This window comes from Lissotriton helveticus, chromosome 8 (assembly GCF_964261635.1).
Source record: "Lissotriton helveticus chromosome 8, aLisHel1.1, whole genome shotgun sequence".
Lineage (NCBI taxonomy): Eukaryota > Metazoa > Chordata > Amphibia > Caudata > Salamandridae > Lissotriton > Lissotriton helveticus.
This window is the reverse complement of record NC_136069.1, coordinates 1,121,313,091-1,121,338,664: the sequence shown is the minus strand read 5'-3', so window position 1 is coordinate 1,121,338,664 and position 25,574 is coordinate 1,121,313,091. Positions and strand designations below refer to the sequence as shown.

Genomic DNA, 25,574 nt, shown 5'->3' with positions numbered 1-25,574 from the left:
TGGTAGATACGTTGCTTGTTGTGCTCTGATCTTCTCTTTCGAAACATTACTTTCATGTGCCTTTCATTTAGTGTTAGACGTGTTTGAGGTATATGTGTTGCTAGTTGTGCTCAGTTTTCCTGTAGTTTCTTTTATTATGTGCCACTCTTTTTATGTTTTCTTTGCAATTCTATTCTGCGTCGTTGTCCTGAGAGGCTCTTCTTTTCGATGAGGTGGACGTGGTTTCCATTTCTTGTGGCTCGGATGATGTAAGGTATCGCAACAGGTCTGTAGGGTCCTCGAATATTATCGTCGTTCCTTTATTGTTTATTCTGAACCTCGTCGGGCCAACGAAATAATAGATGATGTTTTTTTTTCTTAGTTTGTCTCTTTGTATCAGGAAGCCCTTTCTAATGTCTACTGTCGCCTTCGATTAGTCTTGCGTCAGGATGATCTTGTTGCAAATCCCATTGCAGGTCGGGTTTTTTCTCGCAACTCCGAAGATGGCTTCTGTTTGGTGTGAGCGCAAGGGTTTGCATATTATTGGCCTCGGTGTTTGTCTGTTGCTTTGTTTGTATGCAGGTACTCTGTAGGCTTTGTCTAGTTCAAAAGCGTTTTCGAATTTTAGATTTGTTATTTTTGGTATGAGGTCTTGTAGCATGGCTACGCATGAGCCTGCCTTGTCTTCTTCTCCCTCTGGTATACCAAGAATTCTTATATTCCCTTTTCTCTGACGGTCTTCGAAGTCAGCCGCTTGCCTCTGTAGGTCTGTAGTCGCTTTAGATATATTTCCCTTTGCCTTGCTCGCTAGTTATGTTTTGTCTTCTATATCGCTCACCCTCTGTTCTACTGTCGATAGTCTGTTGTTGGCAGTGTGGATGTCTGCTCTGCATGCCGCTAATTCTAGTTGTATGGCATCTGTAGTTTTTTTCGTTGATATGGCCAGATCGTGCACTTCTGCAAGTTTTTTTAGTATACTATCGAGCGTGCTGTTGATATCCGATTTCTGTTTGAAGGGATACTCTGGCGTGCCGTCACCTTTCGGCTTTTTTTGTTGTTGCGTAACTTTACCATCGCTTCCTGCCCTTTTCCGTAGCCCTCTTTTGCTTTGTAGGAGCTCAAATCTCCTGTTGTAGCCTAGAAGTGAAGGTAGGGTGGTTTTCTTCTTTGGGCTGTTTGGACAACCTTCGTTAGGTGTTGGGTTTGTTCCTGTGCTTGCTTTGCCTTTCCTCTGTTTTTTCTCCGTTTTGTTAGCTCCTGAGGTTTGTCGCTTTTAGACTAAAGTTCTGTTGCTGTCTCGCTGGTGCGTCACTCTCCTGTGTCTTTGCTCTGATTATTTCTGATTGTTTCTTCTCTTTGTTGTGTTTGTTTGTTTCTTTATCGAAGGCTTGGTTTCTTTGCCCTGTGTTTGGCCAGGATTTTCTTGTAGGGGTGGTTGCCTGTTTGGTGGCAGGTCTCCCTTGTAGTGGCGGTGCGGTATCTGGTTGTGCTGCTTGGTCTGCTTGGTCTTACTTTAGTTATTGTATTGTTGTTCGAAGACCGTGGTGCTCTTATGGCTTCTCGGCAGTTCGTCCAAGGAGTCCATGCTGTGATCTGGCGGCTTAGGCTCGTTTTACTGTTCGCTGGCTGCCTGAAGTATCTCTCGTTCTTTGTCTTAGCGGTTACGACCTAAGATGGCCGCCCCCCTAGTAGCAGTTTCGTTTTCGTATTCGCTCCTTGCTCCGCCCACTTCTCGCGGTGGTGTCCGATGCACTGGCTTTCCCGCGGTTTTGCCAAGATGGTCGCTTTTTAGTGCCTTCTACGTGTTTCTGATCGCGCCTTGGTAGCGCCCGGTAAGCCTGGCAACACTTGGGTGGGGCGGCTCGGGGATCGTTGGATTAGTTTTCTTTTTAGTCTCTTGTTTTTGCCCCCAAGTCGCTTGCACGCTCTCTTTGCTGTTTGTTGTGCTGCTTACTTAAGATGGCGGCCCCCGCGAGAGTTAGTTTCTGTTTCGTCTGCTGTGCTCTTTTCCTGGTAGGTGCCTTCTAAGTGTTTTCTGATCGCGCCTTGGTAGCGCCCGGTAGGTCCGGTGCACTGGCTTTTCTAAGGTAGCTTATCTCGTTTAAGGCAATTGTATTGTTCTTTTGTCTTGCCGCCTATTTATTCTTTCCCTTTGATGCCCGCTTTTATGTGTCGCGTTCGCTCGCTATTTTCCGTGGTTTTACCAAGATGGCCGCTCTTTAGTGCCTTCTATGCGTTTCTGATCGCGCCTTGGTATCGCCCGATAAGTCTGTCATCACTTGGGTAGGGCGGTTCGGGGATCGCTGGATTAGCTCTCTTTTTAGCCACTCGTTTTTGCCCCCAAGTCGCTTGCACGCTCTCTTTGCTGTTAGTTTCGCTGCTTACTTAAGATGGCTGCCCCAGCGAGAGTTCGTTTCTGTTTCGCCCGCTGCGCTCTTTTCCCTGGTAGGTGCCTGGCTCTTTGCGTGATCTTTGATTACGGGAGGTTCTCTTTCTTTCCTTGGGGAGTGGGGGGGAAGCGCAGGCACTAACCTTGTTATTAACGGGTTCCTCTGGCGCCGCGAGCCTCTTTCCTCTGCTCCTCGTCGTCCGGTGGGTTCTAAGCCGCCGCCACCATCTTGTTTGCCCCGCTCCTGCCTCACGGCAGTTTCTTCATTTACTTCGGCCATTCTGTTTGTTGCACTTCTCATTCTGTGCAGGATGGATTCCGTTTGTGTCATAGCTGTTTGGTTTTGGAAATGGTCCGTGATGTCTCGCTTTTTTTTCTTGGTTTGGTCCCGGGGTATAGCGGAGCTTCGGACTAGTCGGCTCTTCGCATTGCCGTCCAAGCCATGCCCCCCGGTAATTGAATTTCTAATGGAAGTTTTCCGCAGTGAAGTTTGTTGAAAAATTGGTCACAGACCTTGGTGTCCAAATTTCATCAGCGGAAATGGTACAGTTCTTACGCATTCATAATATAAAAGAAATTAAAACAGTGTTGTATGATCCTCAATGTGACAGGCTGGTGGAACAGTTTAACCGATTTTTGATGCAAAGTGTCCATTTGGCATTGGTAGTGAACATTCCTTTTGCCTTAGCTGGTATTGACAGATTGTGGTCATACAGAATTGCCCCATACTCTGTTATGGGAATTTTGCCTTTCCTGTTAATAAAAAGGAGACAACCTACCACATCGTTGATTTGTCCTTGATGGTGTTGAGAACACCATGCATGAGTGTGATGTTGATGTTGTCAGAAGGAATGTCAGAACAAAACGGTGGAGTTTAAAGAGAATGTATGACAAGTCACATAAAGCTACTCCATGTAGTATTTATGTGAGCAATTGGGTTCAAATTTGGTTGGGCAAAGGCAAGAGTATGTTTACAAAGCCCTTCAAAGTGGTCAAGATAAACAAGGGTAATTACATCCCCGAATATGGTAAGTGTTGGAATTTTAGGAGGATAGCTTACCTGAATCCAACGTAAATATTCCAAGCCTTAATAGTGCCTCTGCTGATTCAAGCCAAAAGATTGACACCAAGGATGATTCTCTGACGGAAAGAGTAAATTTTGCACCCAGAGCAAGAATTCCTTCGAGAAAAGTAAAATTTATTGATTAACAGTGCATTCTCAGTTGTTTATTTAGAAGAAGGAAGATGTGTTATACCATTAAATTATAAGGTTAGGTTAATATTATGGTGTTCCTTTAATGTGTTTTCCTTACCACACTATTCCTTTTTGTTTTTCCTCTCCTCCCCCTTCCTTTCCATCACTTTGGTTGTAACTGGCCACGTGCTTAGAAGGCAATCCATTGAACGTTCTGAAGGTGACAGTTGGGATTATTACTGTTTGGAGTGCGGGTGAGGGAAGATGTAAAAATAAAGTGCTCTCCCTCACACATGACTCAAATGTTAATTTTTTTGCTGTGACAAATGGGTTTTGAGTCTGCCATTTTCAGCCATTGTATTTCATTGACATGCCTCTTTTAGCCCGTGGCTTCAAATTCTGTCAATTACGTCTTGGCTTAGCCCAATGGTGTATTCATCTCTCATTCAAAGCTATTGGTAGTTTGGTTGTATAATTTCACCTCCTCTCCAGTGCTTACATGAGGAACTAATTTACAACTAGATCTCTCTTTTCAATCTTACTGTGTGTCTCTTGTGTGCATCGCGTTAAAGAACGAATGCTTTATGCATTTGCTTAATAAACCCAGGCCTATTGACTTTGCCAATACTTGTTATTATTATTATGGCTATCATAATAGCTGTTTCCCATTGACCGAACCCTCTCTGAAGAAATTAAGTTTCAGAATACTTTATTTAATCAATAAATGCAATTCCCCTCTTCTGTACTCTATCTTTATCTTCACTATATTTATATATCACCCTTAAAGCGTCTCAAAGAAGAATAAAATAAGAGGTTTCCAAATTTGAAAGAATAATACATATGTGGCCTACATTTCCATACTTATGTATTGTTTGAAAATTATTAACATAAAGAAAGAAAATATAGCTGCAAATTTAATGCTGTATTTTGCATAGCTCCGTTATTTGAGTTTATGCTTTGCATGGTACCCACTGTTTTAAGCTATTTAAAGCAATTGGAGGGACTCAAATGCTCCTCATCTATGTCCAGGCATTGCATGTCCCACACATGCACGTTGATTCCTATACTCCATCTACTCTCACAAGAACTGCCTCTTAAAGCCATTACAAGCTTTTTTTTAATTATTATTGTCTGGTTTGTTATTGCAGCTCACACCATACACTTATGTGAGAATCACCAGGAGAGGGACTTTGGCTCTGTCCACATGCTGGAAGCCAGGTGTATAAGTTTTGATTGGGCAGAAATTGTGTGCTTCCACAAAAATAATGGTTGCCCTCTTTGCATCTTAGATCATTTTGTTTATTTATTTAGCTGCCTTAGCTGGAACTTTCAATGGAACACATGACATTGGAATGCTATTAAAGTGTCTTAGATAACTAGATAATGTATGTTGTTTTTCTCTGACAGCAGCTCAGATGGGAGGAAGGCAGTCAATTAACTAAATGGATTTTTAAGTCTGGCTTGACAGTGCAGCTGTCACCTGGAATTTTAACCTATATCAATATATTTTAAGATTTTTTTTTCTTCCACACAAATACATATCTATTTCATGCTATTTACTTGTAAAGATACACCTTGCCATCCATCCAGCAGTGGTTCTTAACCGTTTAACTTGTGTGAACCACTGCTGAATCATTACTGGAATCCGGTGACCTCCACTGAGTCATTATTCGAAGCTGGTGAGCCCCCAGCCTAAGCAATTTCTGTGATTTAAATCTTAAAATACAAAAATACAAAACAAGTGTACCTCAAACAAATGCTCCAATATTAAAATCATGTTCTTAATTCAAAATAAAATATATAAAAAGTTCTCAATTTCAATTGTCCTTCTTTAGTTGTAAATACGTTTTAATGTATTTAATTAATAAATTAACCTGTGCCTAACCCTCTGGTAGCTTGGCACAAAAGTAGTTAAACTTAACTTAAAGGCAATTTGTAAAGTATTTATGCAGCAATTAAATAGTAATAAAGTGAAAACACAACCTAAGAAAAATCCACACCAGTTTTAAAAAAATTGAGTAACGTAATAAATTATTTGATACCAAAACGACAAAAATCCAATCAGTACGACCTGAGTTATTAATTTTAAAAGTTGGAAGTAAAAATGAGCACCTAAAATATCAAAGTTCCAACGGCAGACATCTTATCGCGCGAGACCGGTGCAAAGTCGAAAGGAATGGCCGGCCGCGTGGAAGCATGGGTTCGGATACTCAAGGTGATTTGGGCCCGATCTCCGCTTACCATCGGACTTAGAAGAGTTTTTGAAGAAAATGTCTTAGAAGGTAAAGTTCAGTGGGGGGAGGCAGCTGACGGTGTGTAATGAGGCGGTGGCATTGTCAGAGAGCTGCTGGACGAAGTCATGGTGAAGATTTCTATGCTCAAACGTAGGACCCAATTTAGATCTTGGCGGAGGGGAATACTGCATCACAAATGTGACGGAGATCCCATCCGCTGTATTATCATCCCGTTATATCCTATGGAGATCGTTAGATGGCGGGCTGGATATCCGTCACGTTTGTGGCAGAGTTTGTCCGCTGAGATTTAAATAAGTTCTATTTTTTGGAAGTCGAAGATCCTCTAGTGGGATGAAACTGCAGGATGTACCTGATGAGGGCTCCACATGGGCGGACACCTCTTCTGCAAGGAACAGCTGAACAGGATTTACTGCTGCAGAGAAAAATGTAGCTGGAGCTACTGTGAAGTCACGCTAAACGGCAATGCCCTTGGGCGGATCGCCGAGCATGTTGGTCCCAGTTTCCTCTCGGTTCTCAGGGTACTTATTGGCTGAATGCCCCACGTTTTGGATTTAACCTGTTTGGGAACCTTCAGCGTCACTTCAAAGATTCCTGAACTGGGTGGGCATTACTTAGAGGGCAGGATTCACTTCAAGCTTAGTCCAGGTGCAGGGTTCAAGTTGTTGGAACATTTTGTGTGCCTGTAGCTCAGAGCAGGAGGTCAACTAACTAGCCCTTGGATTCACTCTGGTAGTCCTGGGTTCAAGCAGCAAGGCAGTCCTCTAAATTACTCAGCAGGCCTGTGGGGTGTCCTCCGCAGGTCCAGGGATGAACTGAAAAGTGAGTCTGAGGGTCCTATTTTATACTTGTTGGAAGCTTTGAAGTGGAAGAAACTTCTAGAGTTCCTCCCACAGTTGGTTCTGGAATTTACTTCCTCCCTGCGTAGACTCCAAGGGGTCTAGGGTGACAATAGACTGGTGTCAAGTACTTTGTGAGTGTGCTAGAGGCAGCCTTTGAAATGTATGTTGGGCAGGGAGGAGCTCTGCCACTCCCATTCTGGCAGGATGGCCCTCTCCCAGCTACACCCAGATCATATTGTTCACTGTCTGGGCCAATATCCATTACTTTTGGGGGAGTAATTAACCAGCCTAGGCAGCTGGAAACTCCTAGAGGGCCTCCACGTTTAGGGCAGGCCCAATTGGCAGCTTAAAACTTCACTACAGCCTGCAATGAGAGGCCTGAGGCATGCTTTAAAAAGCTACTTTTAGTGGATGACACAATGAGTGTTGCTGCCCACTAGTAGCATTTAATTTACAGTTGCTGGGTACACTAAGTTGCACTTTATTAGGGACCTGTAATTGAATTAAATGTGTCAATTGGGTGTAAGCCAATGTTACCGTTTTAGGGAGAGAGCACTGGTTAGTAGTTGTAAAGTGCATAGAGCCCTAAAAACCGGGTCCAGAAAACATGAGGGGTGAAGGCAAAAAAGTCTAGACATGACCCTGCAGAGAGTGCCAAGTCAAACAATAACAAACACAGCCTTTACAAAATAAGACTTTTCGTACTTTACAGTGAGAGAACAAATGCTAATTTGTGCCAATAGCTGCAAGTGTTGGGCATCAGCACTTACTATTGCCAATCAGCTCTTTCATCCTCACCAAGCTTTGCCCCAGAGCAAAGTGGAAAAGGGAGAAGTTAAGAGGAATAAAAACCTAGGAAAACTGTGTTTGAGGGCTATTGCAAGGATAAAAAGCACCACAAGGGTGAGATGGAGATTGAAGTGTAGGATGGTGGAAGAAAGAGGCACAAGGTGTAGTCAAGATTATGCAGCCTTGGTATTCAGCATCCTTGACATTCAACAATACTGACTTTCAGGCGCCTAACAGGATCTTTGGACTTCTGCACCTATTGGTCTATTTTATTTTGTTTTTAGTTATGTATTATTATTTTTTTTATTAAACACTGGGGACAAGACATATTGTAACCAAACACCAGCAAGATTTATTTATTTATTTTTTATTTTTTATTTTTTTTGGTTATAAACTTTTAATCGTCATCAGCATACACACACAGCTTTTCGCCTACAACCCTGGGGCCGGCAGCAAAAATAAGGCAAAGTCAATACTGCGGATAATGTCAATACATTAAGGCAATTCTCCATCAATCCGAGGGTCCGGCAATACATGGCCCGGGAAAACCTTCCCCATCTGCTCTCAAAAGTTGTCGGCGGCCCCCCGCCCCTCCCTCCCTGGGGAAACATGGAAGTGATGGCTACCGTGCCACCTGGGAGCATTCAATGAAGTGTGTGTGTACACAATCAAACCTCAAGTATAACCTAGCTTTCGCAACAACCCCGCCCCACCGCCCCCCTCCCTGCCTGCCTATGTGCCAACCACCACTGCTACACTATAGGATCTGTTCCCTGCACCACCGGACCTAATGCTGCACTGCTTCTGGTCATTCCACTATCCTCCTACCAGCACCTGCCTGGCCCCCCTACTCTCAACCCGCTCCGCGCCCGCATCACCTATGTAATGTCTCTTACCCCCCAGCATCCCCTGTGTCTCACCCGGTTGCCCGCTGTCCTGTCTGAACTACGGGGTGCTCTGTGTCAAAGCTTCAATACCTTCCTCCCCAACCCACTGCTCCTCACTCTCCTCCTGAGCTGCTTCTGCGGCGTCCTTGTTAGACCTGTAAGTCAGGTACAGGTCCCAGAAATTTTTTGGTCTGCTGACAGGGGGCAGGAGTTCGCTGTAGTGCTGTGATTGGGTGCAGCTATACAGCATGTCCCTGGCCCATCGGCGCTTAGTCGGGAATGGGCCACGCATCCAGCACTGCGCCACAGCGCGTCGGGCCATAAGTAGCCCTATGTCTGCCAGACGGCGCGACGCCGGTGGAAGTATCCTAGTGTATCCCAGCAACGCTAGTGCCGGGTCAACCGGAAGCTCCAATTCAAGCGCTAGTCCTAGTTCTTGAAAAACATCCTCCCAGAATTTGTTGATTCCCGGACAGGCCCACGCCAAATGCATTAAGTCCGCCATTGGCGCATGGCAGCGTTCGTACTCCGGCGTTTGACGGAGTCCGTATCTGTGTAGACGTTCTGGGGTGTAATAAACTCGTTGCAGAAATTTAAAATGAATGAGCCTGTGTCTGGCATTGAGCGATACTCTTTTGGTAGTTTGGCAGCAGTATTTCCACATCGAGTCGTCTATTTGTGTATCCAGGTCCCGCTGCCACGCCAATCGGGCTTTCAAGGTAGGCTGTTCCGCTCCGTGCTGCCCTGCCTTGTATAATCGCAAGAGCAAGTGTCTAGGAGAGGGCGTTTTTATGACATAAGTTAGTTCCGGGATTTCGGGTGGTTCTGCCATGTCCGGTCCCAGCAGTTCACGAAGAGCCGCACGGACCCTGTGGAGATGATAGCGGTGCAGCAACGATATCGAGGTCTGGGATGTGTCGACCTGCTCCCAGGTGACCACCACTCCATCCCTGAACAGGTCTCCCAATGTCCGTATTCCTAGTTGTCCCAGGGTGCGTGTGACCCCTTTCTCACGTAGCGGCGCCAGCCACAGGGCCCAGTCAATTGGCACTAGAGGTGAGTATAGTAACACATTGTCCCGGTTCCTGGCCAAAGAGTGCCATGCGTGATTCGACGTGGCTATTGAGTCCAGCATCCCAACCCGGCGCGTGGCTGGCTCGAATATGGTAGCCTGCGGAGGGAGTGGGTCAGTGAACAAAGTCTCCAGAATCACATGTGGGATCGTGCGTTCCCCATGTATCCATGTGTGTAAATGTGTTGCTTGCGCCACCCTGTAATACCTCTCCATATCAGGAGCAGCTAGTCCACCTTGTTCATATGGGAGAGTCAGAATTTGCCACTGGACCCGTGGTTGCCCACCTCCCCACGCAAGCCGCGTGAGGGCTTGTGTCATTGTTTTAAAAAAGGCTTTCGAGAGGATCACCGGGATATTGTTGAAGAGAAACAGAAACCTCGGGAGCACAACCATTTTCATTAATGCAATACGGCCTGCCAGGGACAGCGGTAATTTACACCATCTGTCTATGTCCTCAGTCAGTTTGGTATAGGCGACTCCGTAATTTTCCCTCACTAAGATGTCCGGATTTGGATGTAGCTATATGCCCAAGTATCTGACCGGGTCTTCTGACCATTGTAGTGGGTAATCCATAACAAATTCGCGGGTCACCGGGGTCAGTGGGAATGCCACTGATTTCTTCCAGTTCACCTGCAGGTCAGACAGCGCACCAAATTGGACTACTTCCCTCAGTACGGAGGAGAGGTTTAGCTCTGGGTCTCGAATATACAGGAGCGTATCATCCGCGTACGTGGAGATACAAATCTTGTAAGTAGGGAAACTAATGCCCTCATGACTGTGGTATTCCCGCAACGCACAAGCTAGTGGTTCTGCCACCAGGACGTACAACAACGGCGAGAGGGGGCAGCCCTGTCTGGTGCCTCTGCAGATTTCAAACGATTCCGTGACCCTATCTCCTATGCGGAGTCTGGCCGTTGGTTTGTAGTACAAAATTATTTACAACAAGGGGTGGTGATGGACAGAGTCTCTGAATTAAGCAGAATACTCTCACCCAGTCAAGAGATCAGGGCTGGATCCAACACCGTTTTTTAGCTCATTGCACCATCCCAGTTTCAGAACCTGGCTGTATGCAAATTAGTCTGTCCCTGGCCCAGTGCATCATGGGAACAGGGCAGACCAGACTACAAAAGCCAATTCTTACACTGGGAAGGAAACAAGCTTCCGGGGACCGGTTTCTGGCATTCCAGCCGTCTTCGGCCCGGCTTGCTTGAATCCTGATGGTGCAATGAGCAAGGGACTCACATCTGAGTATACCCTTCCACGCTTAGGGTGGACGAAATTATTTACAACAAGGGGTGGTGATGGACAGAGTCTCTGAATTAAGCAGAATACTCTCACCCAGTCAAGAGATCAGGGCTAGATCCAACACCGTTTTTTAGCTCATTGCACCATCCCAGTTTCAGAACCTGGCTGTATGCAAATTAGTCTGTCCCTGGCCCAGTGCATCATGGGAACAGGGCAGACCAGACTACAAAAGCCAATTCTTACACTGGGAAGGAAACAAGTTCCGGGGACCGGTTTCTGGCATTCCAGCCGTCTTCGGCCCGGTTTGCTTGAATCCTGATGGTGCAATGAGCAAGGGACTCACATCTGAGTATACCCTTCCACGCTTAGGGTGCACAAAATTATTTACAACAAGGGGTGGTGATGGACAGAGTCTCTGAATTAAGCAGAATACTCTCACCCAGTCAAGAGATCAGGGCTAGATCCAACACCGTTTTTTAGCTCATTGCACCATCCCAGTTTCAGAACCTGGCTGTATGCAAATTAGTCTGTCCCTGGCCCAGTGCATCATGGGAACAGGGCAGACCAGACTACAAAAGCCAATTCTTACACTGGGAAGGAAACAAGCTTCCGGGGACCGGTTTCTGGCATTCCAGCCGTCTTCGGCCCGGCTTGCTTGAATCCTGATGGTGCAATGAGCAAGGGACTCACATCTGAGTATACCCTTCCACGCTTAGGGTGGACAAAATTATTTACAACAAGGGGTGGTGATGGACAGAGTCTCTGAATTAAGCAGAATACTCTCACCCAGTCAAGAGATCAGGGCTAGATCCAACACCGTTTTTTAGCTCATTGCACCATCCCAGTTTCAGAACCTGGCTGTATGCAAATTAGTCTGTCCCTGGCCCAGTGCATCATGGGAACAGGGCAGACCAGACTACAAAAGCCAATTCTTACACTGGGAAGGAAACAAGCTTCCGGGGACCGGTTTCTGGCATTCCAGCCGTCTTCGGCCCGGCTTGCTTGAATCCTGATGGTGCAATGAGCAAGGGACTCACATCTGAGTATACCCTTCCACGCTTAGGGTGGACAAAATTATTTACAACAAGGGGTGGTGATGGACAGAGTCTCTGAATTAAGCAGAATACTCTCACCCAGTCAAGAGATCAGGGCTAGATCCAACACCGTTTTTTAGCTCATTGCACCATCCCAGTTTCAGAACCTGGCTGTATGCAAATTAGTCTGTCCCTGGCCCAGTGCATCATGGGAACAGGGCAGACCAGACTACAAAAGCCAATTCTTACACTGGGAAGGAAACAAGCTTCCGGGGACCGGTTTCTGGCATTCCAGCCGTCTTCGGCCCGGCTTGCTTGAATCCTGATGGTGCAATGAGCAAGGGACTCACATCTGAGTATACCCTTCCACGCTTAGGGTGCACAAAATTATTTACAACAAGGGGTGGTGATGGACAGAGTCTCTGAATTAAGCAGAATACTCTCACCCAGTCAAGAGATCAGGGCTAGATCCAACACCGTTTTTTAGCTCATTGCACCATCCCAGTTTCAGAACCTGGCTGTATGCAAATTAGTCTGTCCCTGGCCCAGTGCATCATGGGAACAGGGCAGACCAGACTACAAAAGCCAATTCTTACACTGGGAAGGAAACAAGCTTCCGGGGACCGGTTTCTGGCATTCCAGCCGTCTTCGGCCCGGCTTGCTTGAATCCTGATGGTGCAATGAGCAAGGGACTCACATCTGAGTATACCCTTCCACGCTTAGGGTGGACAAAATTATTTACAACAAGGGGTGGTGATGGACAGAGTCTCTGAATTAAGCAGAATACTCTCACCCAGTCAAGAGATCAGGGCTAGATCCAACACCGTTTTTTAGCTCATTGCACCATCCCAGTTTCAGAACCTGGCTGTATGCAAATTAGTCTGTCCCTGGCCCAGTGCATCATGGGAACAGGGCAGACCAGACTACAAAAGCCAATTCTTACACTGGGAAGGAAACAAGCTTCCGGGGACCGGTTTCTGGCATTCCAGCCGTCTTCGGCCCGGCTTGCTTGAATCCTGATGGTGCAATGAGCAAGGGACTCACATCTGAGTATACCCTTCCACGCTTAGGGTGGACAAAATTATTTACAACAAGGGGTGGTGATGGACAGAGTCTCTGAATTAAGCAGAATACTCTCACCCAGTCAAGAGATCAGGGCTAGATCCAACACCGTTTTTTAGCTCATTGCACCATCCCAGTTTCAGAACCTGGCTGTATGCAAATTAGTCTGTCCCTGGCCCAGTGCATCATGGGAACAGGGCAGACCAGACTACAAAAGCCAATTCTTACACTGGGAAGGAAACAAGCTTCCGGGGACCGGTTTCTGGCATTCCAGCCGTCTTCGGCCCGGCTTGCTTGAATCCTGATGGTGCAATGAGCAAGGGACTCACATCTGAGTATACCCTTCCACGCTTAGGGTGGACAAAATTATTTACAACAAGGGGTGGTGATGGACAGAGTCTCTGAATTAAGCAGAATACTCTCACCCAGTCAAGAGATCAGGGCTAGATCCAACACCGTTTTTTAGCTCATTGCACCATCCCAGTTTCAGAACCTGGCTGTATGCAAATTAGTCTGTCCCTGGCCCAGTGCATCATGGGAACAGGGCAGACCAGACTACAAAAGCCAATTCTTACACTGGGAAGGAAACAAGCTTCCGGGGACCAGTTTCTGGCATTCCAGCCGTCTTCGGCCCGGCTTGCTTGAATCCTGATGGTGCAATGAGCAAGGGACTCACATCTGAGTATACCCTTCCACGCTTAGGGTGGACAAAATTATTTACAACAAGGGGTGGTGATGGACAGAGTCTCTGAATTAAGCAGAATACTCTCACCCAGTCAAGAGATCAGGGCTAGATCCAACACCGTTTTTTAGCTCATTGCACCATCCCAGTTTCAGAACCAGGCTGTATGCAAATTAGTCTGTCCCTGGCCCAGTGCATCATGGGAACAGGGCAGACCAGACTACAAAAGCCAATTCTTACACTGGGAAGGAAACAAGCTTCCGGGGACCGGTTTCTGGCATTCCAGCCGTCTTCGGCCCGGCTTGCTTGAATCCTGATGGTGCAATGAGCAAGGGACTCACATCTGAGTATACCCTTCCACGCTTAGGGTGGACAAAATTATTTACAACAAGGGGTGGTGATGGACAGAGTCTCTGAATTAAGCAGAATACTCTCACCCAGTCAAGAGATCAGGGCTGGATCCAACACCGTTTTTTAGCTCATTGCACCATCCCAGTTTCAGAACCTGGCTGTATGCAAATTAGTCTGTCCCTGGCCCAGTGCATCATGGGAACAGGGCAGACCAGACTACAAAAGCCAATTCTTACACTGGGAAGGAAACAAGCTTCCGGGGACCGGTTTCTGGCATTCCAGCCGTCTTCGGCCCGGCTTGCTTGAATCCTGATGGTGCAATGAGCAAGGGACTCACATCTGAGTATACCCTTCCACGCTTAGGGTGGACAAAATTATTTACAACAAGGGGTGGTGATGGACAGAGTCTCTGAATTAAGCAGAATACTCTCACCCAGTCAAGAGATCAAGGCTAGATCCAACACCGTTTTTTAGCTCATTGCACCATCCCAGTTTCAGAACCAGGCTGTATGCAAATTAGTCTGTCCCTGGCCCAGTGCATCATGGGAACAGGGCAGACCAGACTACAAAAGCCAATTCTTACACTGGGAAGGAAACAAGCTTCCGGGGACCGGTTTCTGGCATTCCAGCCGTCTTCGGCCCGGCTTGCTTGAATCCTGATGGTGCAATGAGCAAGGGACTCGCATCTGAGTATACCCTTCCACGCTTAGGGTGGACAAAATTATTTACAACAAGGGAGGGTGATGGACAGAGTCTCTGAATTAAGCAGAATACTCTCACCCAGTCAAGAGATCATGGCTGGATCCAACACCGTTTTTTAGCTCATTGCACCATCCCAGTTTCAGAACCTGGCTGTATGCAAATTAGTCTGTCCCTGGCCCAGTGCATCATGGGAACAGGGCAGACCAGACTACAAAAGCCAATTCTTACACTGGGAAGGAAACAAGCTTCCGGGGACCGGTTTCTGGCATTCCAGCCGTCTTCGGCCCGGCTTGCTTGAATCCTGATGGTGCAATAATTCAGACACTCTGTTCATCACCACCCCCTTTTCTGTATCGGTTTGTAGTACAAGGCACCGATCATTTGTAGGAAGGGTTCGCCCAGCCCCAGCTTTCTAAGTACTCTCGACATGAAGGGCCACTCAACGGAGTCGAACGCCTTCTCCATATCGAGGAAGACCGCCAATGCCTTGTTCTCTGGTTTTACGTGCTGCATCGTCCCCAATACCGTGCGGATGTTGTACATAAGGTTCCTGGAGGGGATAAACCCAGCCTGTTCTGGGGCGACCAGTTCCGGGACGAGTAACGCGAGACGGGTCGCCAGTACTTTGGCGTACAACTTCGCATCAACATTGATCAGAGACAGAGGTCTGTATGAACCGCACTCAGTGGAGGGCTTCCCTGGCTTCAGGAGTGTTACAATGAGAGCCTCTCTCATAGTGGCAGGCATGCTGCCTTCCATGCAAATATCATCAAAGAGAGTGGAGAGGTAGGGCACCAATTGATCCTTAAAGGCCTTATAAAAACTCACCGTTAGCCCATCAGCTCCTGGGGCACTACCTGACCGCATGCCATCGAGGGCCTCCACTATTTCCTCTTTTTGAATGGGCATCATGAGAAATTCTCTCTGTGCATTTGACAGTTGCGGCATTCGGATATAGCTCAGGTAATCGTCTATCGCCTCCTCCATACCAGACGACCTAGACTTGTACAAAGAGGAGTAGTACTGCCGAAATTCCCCTAAGATCTGCTCTTCGTCTGTAAGGATTTCACCCGAGCTCGACGCCAGCTCGCCCACTCTCAGTTGACGCCTTTCGTTCCGAACTATCTTGGCCAAAAGAGAGCCAGGTCTCTCACCTTCGCCATATGTGCGGGCCGAGGCGTATTTGCCCATATGCTTCACTTCCCTGTCCGCTTCTGCATTAAATTCCGACACCAGTTGTTTGATTTTTGGCAGAGCGTCTCCCTCGGGCTCCTCCCTCTGTTTCGCTTCCAATTCTAAGAGCTGATTCTCGAGAAGTTGGAGTCTTCGCCTAATCGATTTCAGGACACTGGAGTGTTTGGCCATGGCTATCCCGCGTACATAGACCTTAAATGCCTCCCAAAGAGTCTGAAAGCTGTCAACTGAGCCCATGTTGTTCTCAAAAAAGATATCTATTTCTTCAGCAATATCTCCCCGGAAAACCTCATCTAGCAGAGAGTACGGAGGAAATCGCCACGTAAAGGGGGGAATCTTGTGCGCCGGCGACTCCAGAATCAGGAGGAGAGGAGAATGGTCTGACAGCGTGCGCGGCAGAATCAGGCAGTCCCTAATACTGTTGCAAATCTGTTGGGAAGCCAGCCAGTAATCTATTCTAGTGTGTAGTGCATGATATGCAGAGTAGTGGGTGTACCCCCCTCTGGAGTGATGTCGACTGCGCCACACATCCTGGAGATCTAGTTGTACCAGTTCAGACTGGACCACCGCAGCCGCGGCCGGCCCACCGACCTATCTAGGTCTGGATCTAAAATTAGGTTAAAATCCCCTCCCCAGAGCATGTTCGTGTGGGCATACGACTTACTTTTCCGGGCTAACTCTGTGTAAAAGTCAGGGGAGTCATAGTTCGGACCATATACATTCACCACTAACAAATCGTGTCCCTTTCCCCGACACCTACATATTACATAGCGACCCTCGGGGTCTGCCTTGAGCGGCGTCAGTGTGAGTTTGGAGTGCGGGTTTACCCATGTGAGTGTTCCCCTTGAGTGAGTCGTGAAGCCCGCCGCCACACTACAGCCTGCCACGCCTCTATGTGTCAGCATTTTACTTGTAAGGGGTAAGTGAGTCTCCTGAATAAGAGCAAGGCCAATGTGGTGTCTACGCAAATAACTGAGAACCTTGCGCAGTTTTCTGAAGTCATTAAGGCCCCTAACATTCCATGTCAGTGCCCTTAGGTGATCTGGTGCAGTGCCCACTTGCGACATAGAGGGATCAGCCATAACCCTGTCGGTTAGTGTAAGTGTTGCAGTGATCTTGAAAGGCTCTCGGGCGACCCGAAGGGACGCTATCAAGCAGGCTGTGTGACATGGAATTTGCAGCAGTGTTCACAGCGGAACCAAACCAATAATCAACAAGAAGCACAATCGCAGGCAAACAAAACAACAATATGCAACCAATCCCGGTCCCCAACATTCCACCCGCCACCCACAGCAGACCCACCCTAAATTGGCCTTGCAGGTCCCCATCCCTCCCGCCCCTCCCCAAAAACAAATTCAACAGTACCATTTGCATTACGCTCGGGGGCAAAGGCAGCAAGCAACTCGTCTTCTGCGCTCCACTCTCAATTCTGGCGCCCAGCCCCCTGTCCCCCCGCCCTGCACCATCAGTCATGTGACAAAGTATTAATATGCAAACCACAATGATATGTCACTACCTTTTACCTCAGTTACCCCTTCTCCCCCCGCTACGCCCCAGGTGACCACCATAGTCCATCAGCCCATATATGCGTCAGAGGCACCCAGTTAACGAGTTCAGAAAAGTTCAAGCTATGGGGCGAATCAACCATATTCCCACACCCTGGTGCCACTTATCTGTCATATTGTCCCAATGGTTTCCTTCTCCAGTGCCAGTTCCTTCACGACGCCAGGTTATTGAGGTCTTCTTCCTGAGATCTCCTTGCTCCATGCGCCGGGCCTCCGCCTCATTCCTGTTCGTCCAGTGGGCTGTCATCCACCTCCTTCTGATTTTCAGCTTGGCCGTCTTTCATCTCCCTAGCCCATGTTTTCATGGCTTTCTGCAATTCTGCTGGGTCCGTGAAAATATGCGAATGTCCTTGTCTATTCACTCGCAATTTGGCCGGATATAACATTGCATAATCGAGGCCCATGTCCCTAAGTCGCTTCTTGTGAGGGGCGAAATGTTTCCGTGCCTCCTGCACTCTGGCCGTGAAATCCAGAAAAATGGAAATCGCAGACCCTTCGTATTGCAGGTTCCCCTTGGTGCGTGCCAACCTGAGCGCCGTGTCCCTGTCTCGATAGTTTAGCAGCTTTGCTATTACCGGTCGAGGAGGGAAACCGGGGTTAGGTTTTGGGCCTAGCGTGCGATGTGTGCGCTCCACGACGTACATTGCAGGGAACACTCCGTCGCCCAGCAGTGTAGTGAGCAAGCGTTCTACGAACAGTTCCATCTTCCCCGTCTGGGTGGTCTCTGGAAGGCCTGTGATGCGTAGGTTGCAGCGACCGGACCTCGCTTCTAAGTCCTCTGTCTTGTCCTGAAGCGTTCTTATGAGTGTCTCCGCCCGCCGTCGGGCTGTGTCCAGCTCCGTTTGGGCCTCCTCCACCTCCGTGATCCGTCGGTCAGCCATGTCGTGCCGCTCTGTGTGCTTGTCAAGACGTTCCGCCATGCGATCCATTCTGTAGGACATAGCGTCCATCTTGGATCCCACGCCGCTATGTTCGTCTGAATATTTTGTTCCATGGAGCGGAGCATTGTCTTTATATCGGAGTCTTCGGGGTGTATCTCCCCCGTCCGCGCTTCCTCATCACGCTGCGCCGTGGGGCTTTGCACCGGCAGCCGCCTCTGCGAGATGGGGAGCTTACTCTGCGTCCTGTCCCCTTTGCCCATGTTCGGTAGTGCCACGCGGTTCGCTGCGTGCCACCGGGAACTGCGCCCAAATGCCAAAGGGACTGTAGCGGCACGGTCGGGCACCTTGTCTTCAGGGCGCTATGCACGCTTCCCAGCATAGAGGGATTAGGGGTAAGGTCTCTCCCCACTCACCCCCTCACTCTCTCGATGTAGTGGAGAAGGAGGTCGTCTGCCCAGGCCCGGTTGAGGGGCGCTCCGCCGCGCGATAGTGATGACCTCCTGCAGGAGCGAGGGGAACCCTGGCCTATTCCCCCCAAAAAAACAGAGTCACTCGCATTTGGGCCAGGCGTTCTGAATAGGGAAGCGGGCAGCTGCAGGGGTCGCTATCACCCCTGTCTTGTGGCAATTGGATGTCCTGGGTTAAAGTAATGGAGGGGGGGAGGGTGGCCTCACCAGACCCGGGGGTCTGTCTCACCCACTGTCCACATAGACATTTTGCTCCTGATCCGCTGGAGTGCGTTGCAGCCTCCCCTGCTCACCGCGATGTGCGCTGCAAGGAATGGCGCCGTGAGCCACCTCAAACCCGGCGGAGCCGACCCGCCGTTGTGTCTGTGAGCGCGGTGCAGCCTCGAGCGGGAGCCGCCGGTAGCTCGTCGCGGCAACCGCTGTCCACCGCTAGATCCGCGGGAGCCTGGAGCCGCGCCAGGGCCCACCAGGGAGATTGTCCCGCCCTGCGGCCGCACGCCCCCTCACGCAGGTCCGGTCTAGGGATCACCGGAGGCCGCGGTCTGCAGGCCCACCCAGCGCCCAGGAGAGCGAGTCGTCCGCCTCAGCACGGGCTGTTGTGTGCTCTTCCCTGCCGGATCGGATCGGTCCCTGGAGGTTCCGCGAGCAGCTGGGGTGTCGGTAGTGCCTATAAATGCACAACTTTGCAGGATAGTGCAGGATTATGTAAAGGTGCCTGCGGAGCTCGGGGACTACGCGGCCATTCCTGTCGCCTGCTAGCTCCGCCCCCCACACCAGCAAGATTTATATAGAATGAGTCCACATTCACTTTTGTTTGCCTGTTGATGCAGTTATCACGTACCCTGTTTACTCTAAATGACATGCTCTTTAATTGCGAGACTTGGTGCTTTGCTATTGGCTAGTAAGGTGTACCAACTAGGTATCCTGGTATTCCTGACCATTAAATCTCCTGCTGTGAAATATTCTTTTTTTTTATTGAAAGGTTAAGGTACTGGCCCCTTTTCGCCTCAGTAAGTAATATTGTGCCCTATTTAGTGCTTAGTTTGTGTTGGTAGTTGCAGGTGGTGGTCACCAGTACCCTTTTGGTGACTACAGACTTATTTTTCTTCCTCAGACTTAGACCCACAGCAAGTGAGAGAAAGACAAAAATAGGAGAATGAGTAAAGAAAAGAAAACGGCGACAGAAGGTGAAAGCAGGGATGAAAAAAACCTGCATGAATGAGATAAAGAGACAGTTGCTGGAAGAAAGAGGCGTGAGGTGGAATCGAGGCTAGGCAGCCTTGGTATTTGGGAACCCCAGCATTTAGCTGCGTCAGCGGCGCTTAAGAATAACTCCTGAACCCCCCCTACTCTTTTGTTGGTTTATTTATTGATTTATTATTTTTACATATTCATACTGGATAACATGAAATGCATTACTGTAACGAATTTACATAAAGGAAAGGAAGACTGTAAATAAGGCTAGGCAAAGTAAAGAGTAGAAAACTTACAGTGCACAAAAAAGTGAACCTAAGGCGAAGTAGCAGAAGTGATGATCGCTAGCTTAATATGACAAACTTGTAAAGGTTCTGTTATATCTTATTTACTAGTATAACATGTACTCTAGCCCTGCTGCCTCTAGCTGCTCAGCCAGAGTGTGACTTGGTCTTAGAATGTTGGTGTGCCTGTGATGCGTGGAATGCCTGGGTGTCTGAGTGGGATGAATGTGGCAGAGCAGCTAGGCAGGCTGCTCCTGGTGGGACTGGTACCACACTAGGCTGGCTGGAGTCAAGACAGATGTAACCTAAAATTAAAGACTGAATAAAGAAGACCTAAATATACATCCTGGCTCCTGGTGTCTTTCTACTTAGGACACAACAGGTTCCTTAAACAGGTACCTTTTCAGTGCCCAAATAAAATGTTATTGAGGATTGGCTGTAGCCTGATAACAACTAGAAAGAGAGTTTCAGTGGAGAGGAGCTGCTTAATTATATTCGATTGGGACAATGTAACTGGTGACACTGGATACTGACAACTTCTTGGCCAAGTATGCTGGTTGTTGAGTGGCAGGCGACTTGCAGGTGAGGTTGAAGAGTTCCAAATGTAGGGGATACCCAGTCAAGATGGAGGAAATTGACATTGTTATCGAAATTATGAACCTCTGAGAGCAAATAGGAAACGTAGAAAAGTTGTTAGTGGGAAAGTATATGTTCAAGGGCACATGGTGAGTATGGCATTACCACCATCCTGCTTCGAGAGAGCCAGCGCCTAGGCAGTATCCCTGATATCGAGACCGAAGAAATGTTTAACCCCTTCGATGCTCATGACGGAACGGTTCCGTCATGAGCGTCGGTTGAGCTGTGCTCATGACGGAACCGTTCCGTCTTGAGCCGGTAGGCTCATTAGAACCTTCAGCACAGCGCAGGAATCTGCGCCGCGCTGAAGGGGTTAATGTAGATGGAACCTGTATCATTCAACTGTCTGCACACCTCTGACTCCTCTGAGTTTCCAAAGAGGTTGAGACTTTGCAGGGTGTTCGCATTGATATCAATGAAGAGGTAAGCAGTTTTGGATGGTTTTGGTTTTCAGGGCGGATGGATTGATTGAAGTACCTGGGAGGCATTTTCTTGTCTGGTGAATGAATATGAGTGAAGGCGGGTGACACCCTGCACTTGCGGGCGAGTTTAGATGTTTGCATTTTGGCAGCCTGAAAATAAGCACAATCTATTGCAAACACAAGATATTTAGAATATAAACACTGGTGGCAAACGTATTGGAACAAATTGTGGTGGACACTTTTAGTTGTCGAAAGAAGAGAGACATCTAGTCTTTGATGGCACTTTAAATTGATAAGAAAATAAGTGGTGTGCTGCAGAGGTGATGTAGCTGTGTGCAATAGCTATGCAGTTAGCCTATGCTGTATGGGAGCAGAGCGCTTTTTAAAAGAATATTTGTGTTTACACAAGTGACTTAGCTACTATGACTAAACAATCTGTTGTAAGAAGGTACTTCTTTTTAGGTGTGGCCACAGAGAGCTTTACATCTTGTCACATTTTAGGTCACCAAAAACATACATAGAAGGGAATGTGAATCTTTTCTTTTCAGCCATTAGTTTGATTTAGTCATCTCTTTTACCCATTGCTTGGAGGAAGTGTCACTCATATTTTGGCTTTGGTCTGGAGAGTTTTTCACTGTCACTGCTAACCGTTGGGTTTTAGGTGTGTTAGCCTACCTTCCTAAAGAATGCCTCTCATTGGAATGCAGGGACGTTGCAATGAACAGTTGATGCACTACAAGTAGACACATTTGTTCTTTTAAGTGTTTCTGCACTTTTGTTGATGTGGCACCATTAGCCCACCTAAATGTAGCCCACCTAAATGTGGGGTTGCTACTAAAATTGTTGCCTCACTCTGGCTGATGTTACACTTTTGTGTGATTTTGCACCTCTGTCAATCAATCAAGTTTATTTCAGGTAAGCATATCCATAAAATAAAAACAGAAATATATACAAGTAGAACTGTTAAGTATAAAATAAAATACATCATGTCCAGTTCATATGTTTGCAAATAATAATATAAAGCACACAATGTATAGTAGATAAACTAGGTCTGGAAGGATAAAAATCAGCAGTACATTCGATCATAAGAATGTTATTCATGCAGTGGCTTCCAGGTACTTTAATCTAGTTTTCTAGACAAATAACATAAAACGAGAAGCACCATTGTATGATTTTTCACCTTTGTCCCAGTTTGCACCTAAATATACCTTGATGATGCTTACTTTGCACGAAACATGATTTGCACCTCAAGTGATTCTGATCATAAATGTGATATTGCACCAAGAGTGATTTTTTGCAACGAAATACGTTTCTGATTCTAAACATGATTTTTACTCCTAAATGCATCTCCAAACTGCAGATGATATTGCTTTGCGGGTGATTTTGCATCTAAGTGTGGTTTGGCTCATAAATGTGATGTGTGCTCCTAAAAGTATTTCCTGGTGATGTTGCATCAAGGTTTGGAAAATAAAAAAGATGCCGCATTCATGGGAGCAGGTTGAAGCGATACAATGCACAGATTGCCTGTTCAGTGTGAATGCCTGTGTTTCCCTGTGTTCGCACATTAAAACAAAACCTATTGGCTTTGCCAATGCTTTTTAAGAGGCATTGCAAGTACGGGCTGTTGCTGAAAGCCACTAATTATCATTATTATTTTTACAACGTGAATATTTTATATATTTTCTCAGTTTTTGGAAGCTTGCTGAAAGAAATTCAGTGTTTCTCATTTGTAAAGAATTTGTCGCACTTTTCATGAGATTGTTGGCAGTGTATTTTGATTACTTTTTGCTGCATACTTATGAATACTTTTATCACAGTCCCACCCTACTAGAAGCAACAGAAATATATATTTCTTTAGCTTAGTTTTAAAATAAAAAAATTCTTGCTGAATTACTGTGCTTCACCTACTATTGTAGACTCGGCCCCTTTACGGTGTAATTTGTGAAAGTCTCTACAAACTTTATTCTAATCAGTCTTTTACAATTCAGCATGTAGAGAAAAAAATTATTGGATTAAAACCTGCCTTTTTTCTTTCGACTCAGTCTTTCAGGCTAACCTCTACCAGTGCAGCAGTGCAGAGGAAACATGCTGCAGCCTCCGGACCTGAAAAGTACACAGAGGCCTTTATTAAGAAACAGATTGAAGAGTTCAACATTGGAAAGAGACATTTAGCCAACATGATGGGAGAGGATCCAGAAAGCTTTTCTCAAGAGGATATTGATGTGAGTATAGATTCTCGGTTGGTGAAGCAATTTACTGTCGAGTCTGAAATATGGGAAGCACTTTAAGCGGGAGTCCCCCTGCTCTCTGTGAATTTCAATCAAAGTCCTGGCACGGCGTCGAATACCGCTATGCATCAGGAACATGATCGGTACTACAGGAGGCGAGACACCACTGCTTAGTATTAAGTCTTCTCCGGTTGAAACACAGGAATTGTGCCTTACTGTGGAAAGCTACGCTCTGATCTGGGTAAAGGCGAAAAACCACAACAGAGGCCGCTCAAACCCACTTTGCGGAGTTCACGCTGAATTGGAGCTGTTGTGTGTTTGTTGTTCTTTTGCTTTGGTGCCAGTGAAGATTGACAGAGCATTGTTTTTTGCTTGGAGAATATATATATATATATATATATATATATATATATAATGTTATTGACTTATTTGACGTTTATCTGGTGGTATGTATACACGTATAGCAGGAATATATGCAAGGATGGGCAGATCAATTGGGAGAGAGAGGTGACAGCCAGTTAAGGGGAAATAGGTGGCCAAGTGGAGCCTGCTGACGACCATTAAAGAAATGTATTTGACAGTTTTTCATAGATAGCAAGGAATTTTGCTATGTTCTTGATGTGGGCATATGCGAGTTTCCAGAAAAGGAGATGGGCACTTTAAAGGAATCCGACCCTGCATTTGATCACTTTATATTTTGTGCTTAGTAGTGCCATTTTTGTGGCATTTCTGGTTACGTTGATGACCCACTGTGAGGCTCCCTTTGTGTGGATGCCCCTATGTGAAGCTAAGAGATTCGAATTTTAAGAATGAGTAAACAATTAGCCAATGGGACTGCTGTAGAGTTGGGTGTAGTCCCATCAATGTATGACCTCCACTAGCTTTGGGCCACACTTCAAGCTAGCTGGAGTGTGTATATGTCGGATTTGGGTTAAAAGAAAATCAAACTGAATTAGGAAATGGTTTTAGCTGGCTGTATCGAGAATATGCAGGTTGGGAGTGTAGGCAGTTTGTGTTCACTCTGAATGTTTAGGATGCTGAAGCAGGGACCTTTTTTTAACTGGATTAACAAGGAGTTGAGTCAAGGGACACTCACTGGCTGATTGAATGTTACCTGTTTTTAAGAGTGTGAATTAACTGGGTTAGCGTGTAGGTAGCTGTGTGGTGGCTGGCAATGTTGGTCTCTTGTTCTTTTAGCTGGAGCTCTGTATTCTTGTTGCTGTTTTTTTGACAATTAGTCAATTCAATTCAATTCAAAGAAAACTTTATTCGGATTGCAAAAAATCCATAAAAGTCACATAGACATAAAACACGTTTTTAAAAAATAATTTTACACAGTTACCATAAAAATAATTAAAAGAAAAGAGAGCAGCAATGATGATGTAAACAGTCTAGATCAGGTTATTAAAGTGCATTCCAATATACATTATAGGTAACCAAAGTGCTGTTGCATAGGAGACATTCTTCTTGGGTACATGGGCATTTCAGGGAGGTTCCATAGATTTCCGTGCGTAAAAAATAACTTTCAGAAATGAGGTTGCACGAAAAATCAGATCTGCATTGTCTAAGTTTAAAAACATTACATAAGATTGATTTAGGGAAACTGGCCTTTGTTTTTTAAAGTATGGAGCTAAGAACCACTTGATATATTTCATAAAAAATTTACAATGGAAAAAGAAATGCAGGTCGTTTTGTCTGCTGTGACCATCACAGGGGCAGGGGCTTAGCTCGTGCCCAGAGTTCGAAGTGCTGTGGCCCATGGGAAAGCAGAGTGAGTATTTTGTAGATCCAGCTCTTAGGCGGAATAACAGCGACCTCTCCCAGTTGGTCAGAGGGAGTCTGAGGTATAAAGGTATTCGTTGTGGTGATAGATCATTGTTTATATTAGTCACATAAGATTTAACAGTTTGTTTTTGTAACTCTATCTCCAACCTCTTTTCCCTAAAGAGGGCATAAAGTTCGGTTTGTATGACCTTCTTATCTGAGTTCTTAATCTGGGCAGGGTCGTTAAAAAGATTGATTTTCCCAATACTATCCAGGCTTTCCTTTGTTGCCCGGAGCCACGGGATGCTCATACCCTTGTCACAGTTTAGACATTCAGATACAATGTCCTGTGTCAAGGTGGCACGTTCATTAGCCCAAATCGACAGCCAAAATGTTGCGGGTCGCGTGGCAATGAAGTCGGTTATGTAGGGCAAGTTGAGCTCGGCATGACAGAT

General features: G+C 46.6%; 1 protein-coding gene across 1 annotated transcript in view; it reads left to right on the top strand.

The window, feature by feature from the left end:
• The window catches only part of MRPS9 (mitochondrial ribosomal protein S9), a 470,563-nt gene that overhangs the window by 42,335 nt on the left and 402,654 nt on the right, over positions 1 to 25,574 (top strand). Inside the window, exon 2 of the mRNA XM_078657998.1 lies at positions 23,170 to 23,349. Within this exon, the coding sequence (XP_078514124.1) occupies positions 23,170 to 23,349 (180 nt within the window). The remainder of the gene's footprint in view (positions 1 to 23,169; positions 23,350 to 25,574) is intronic.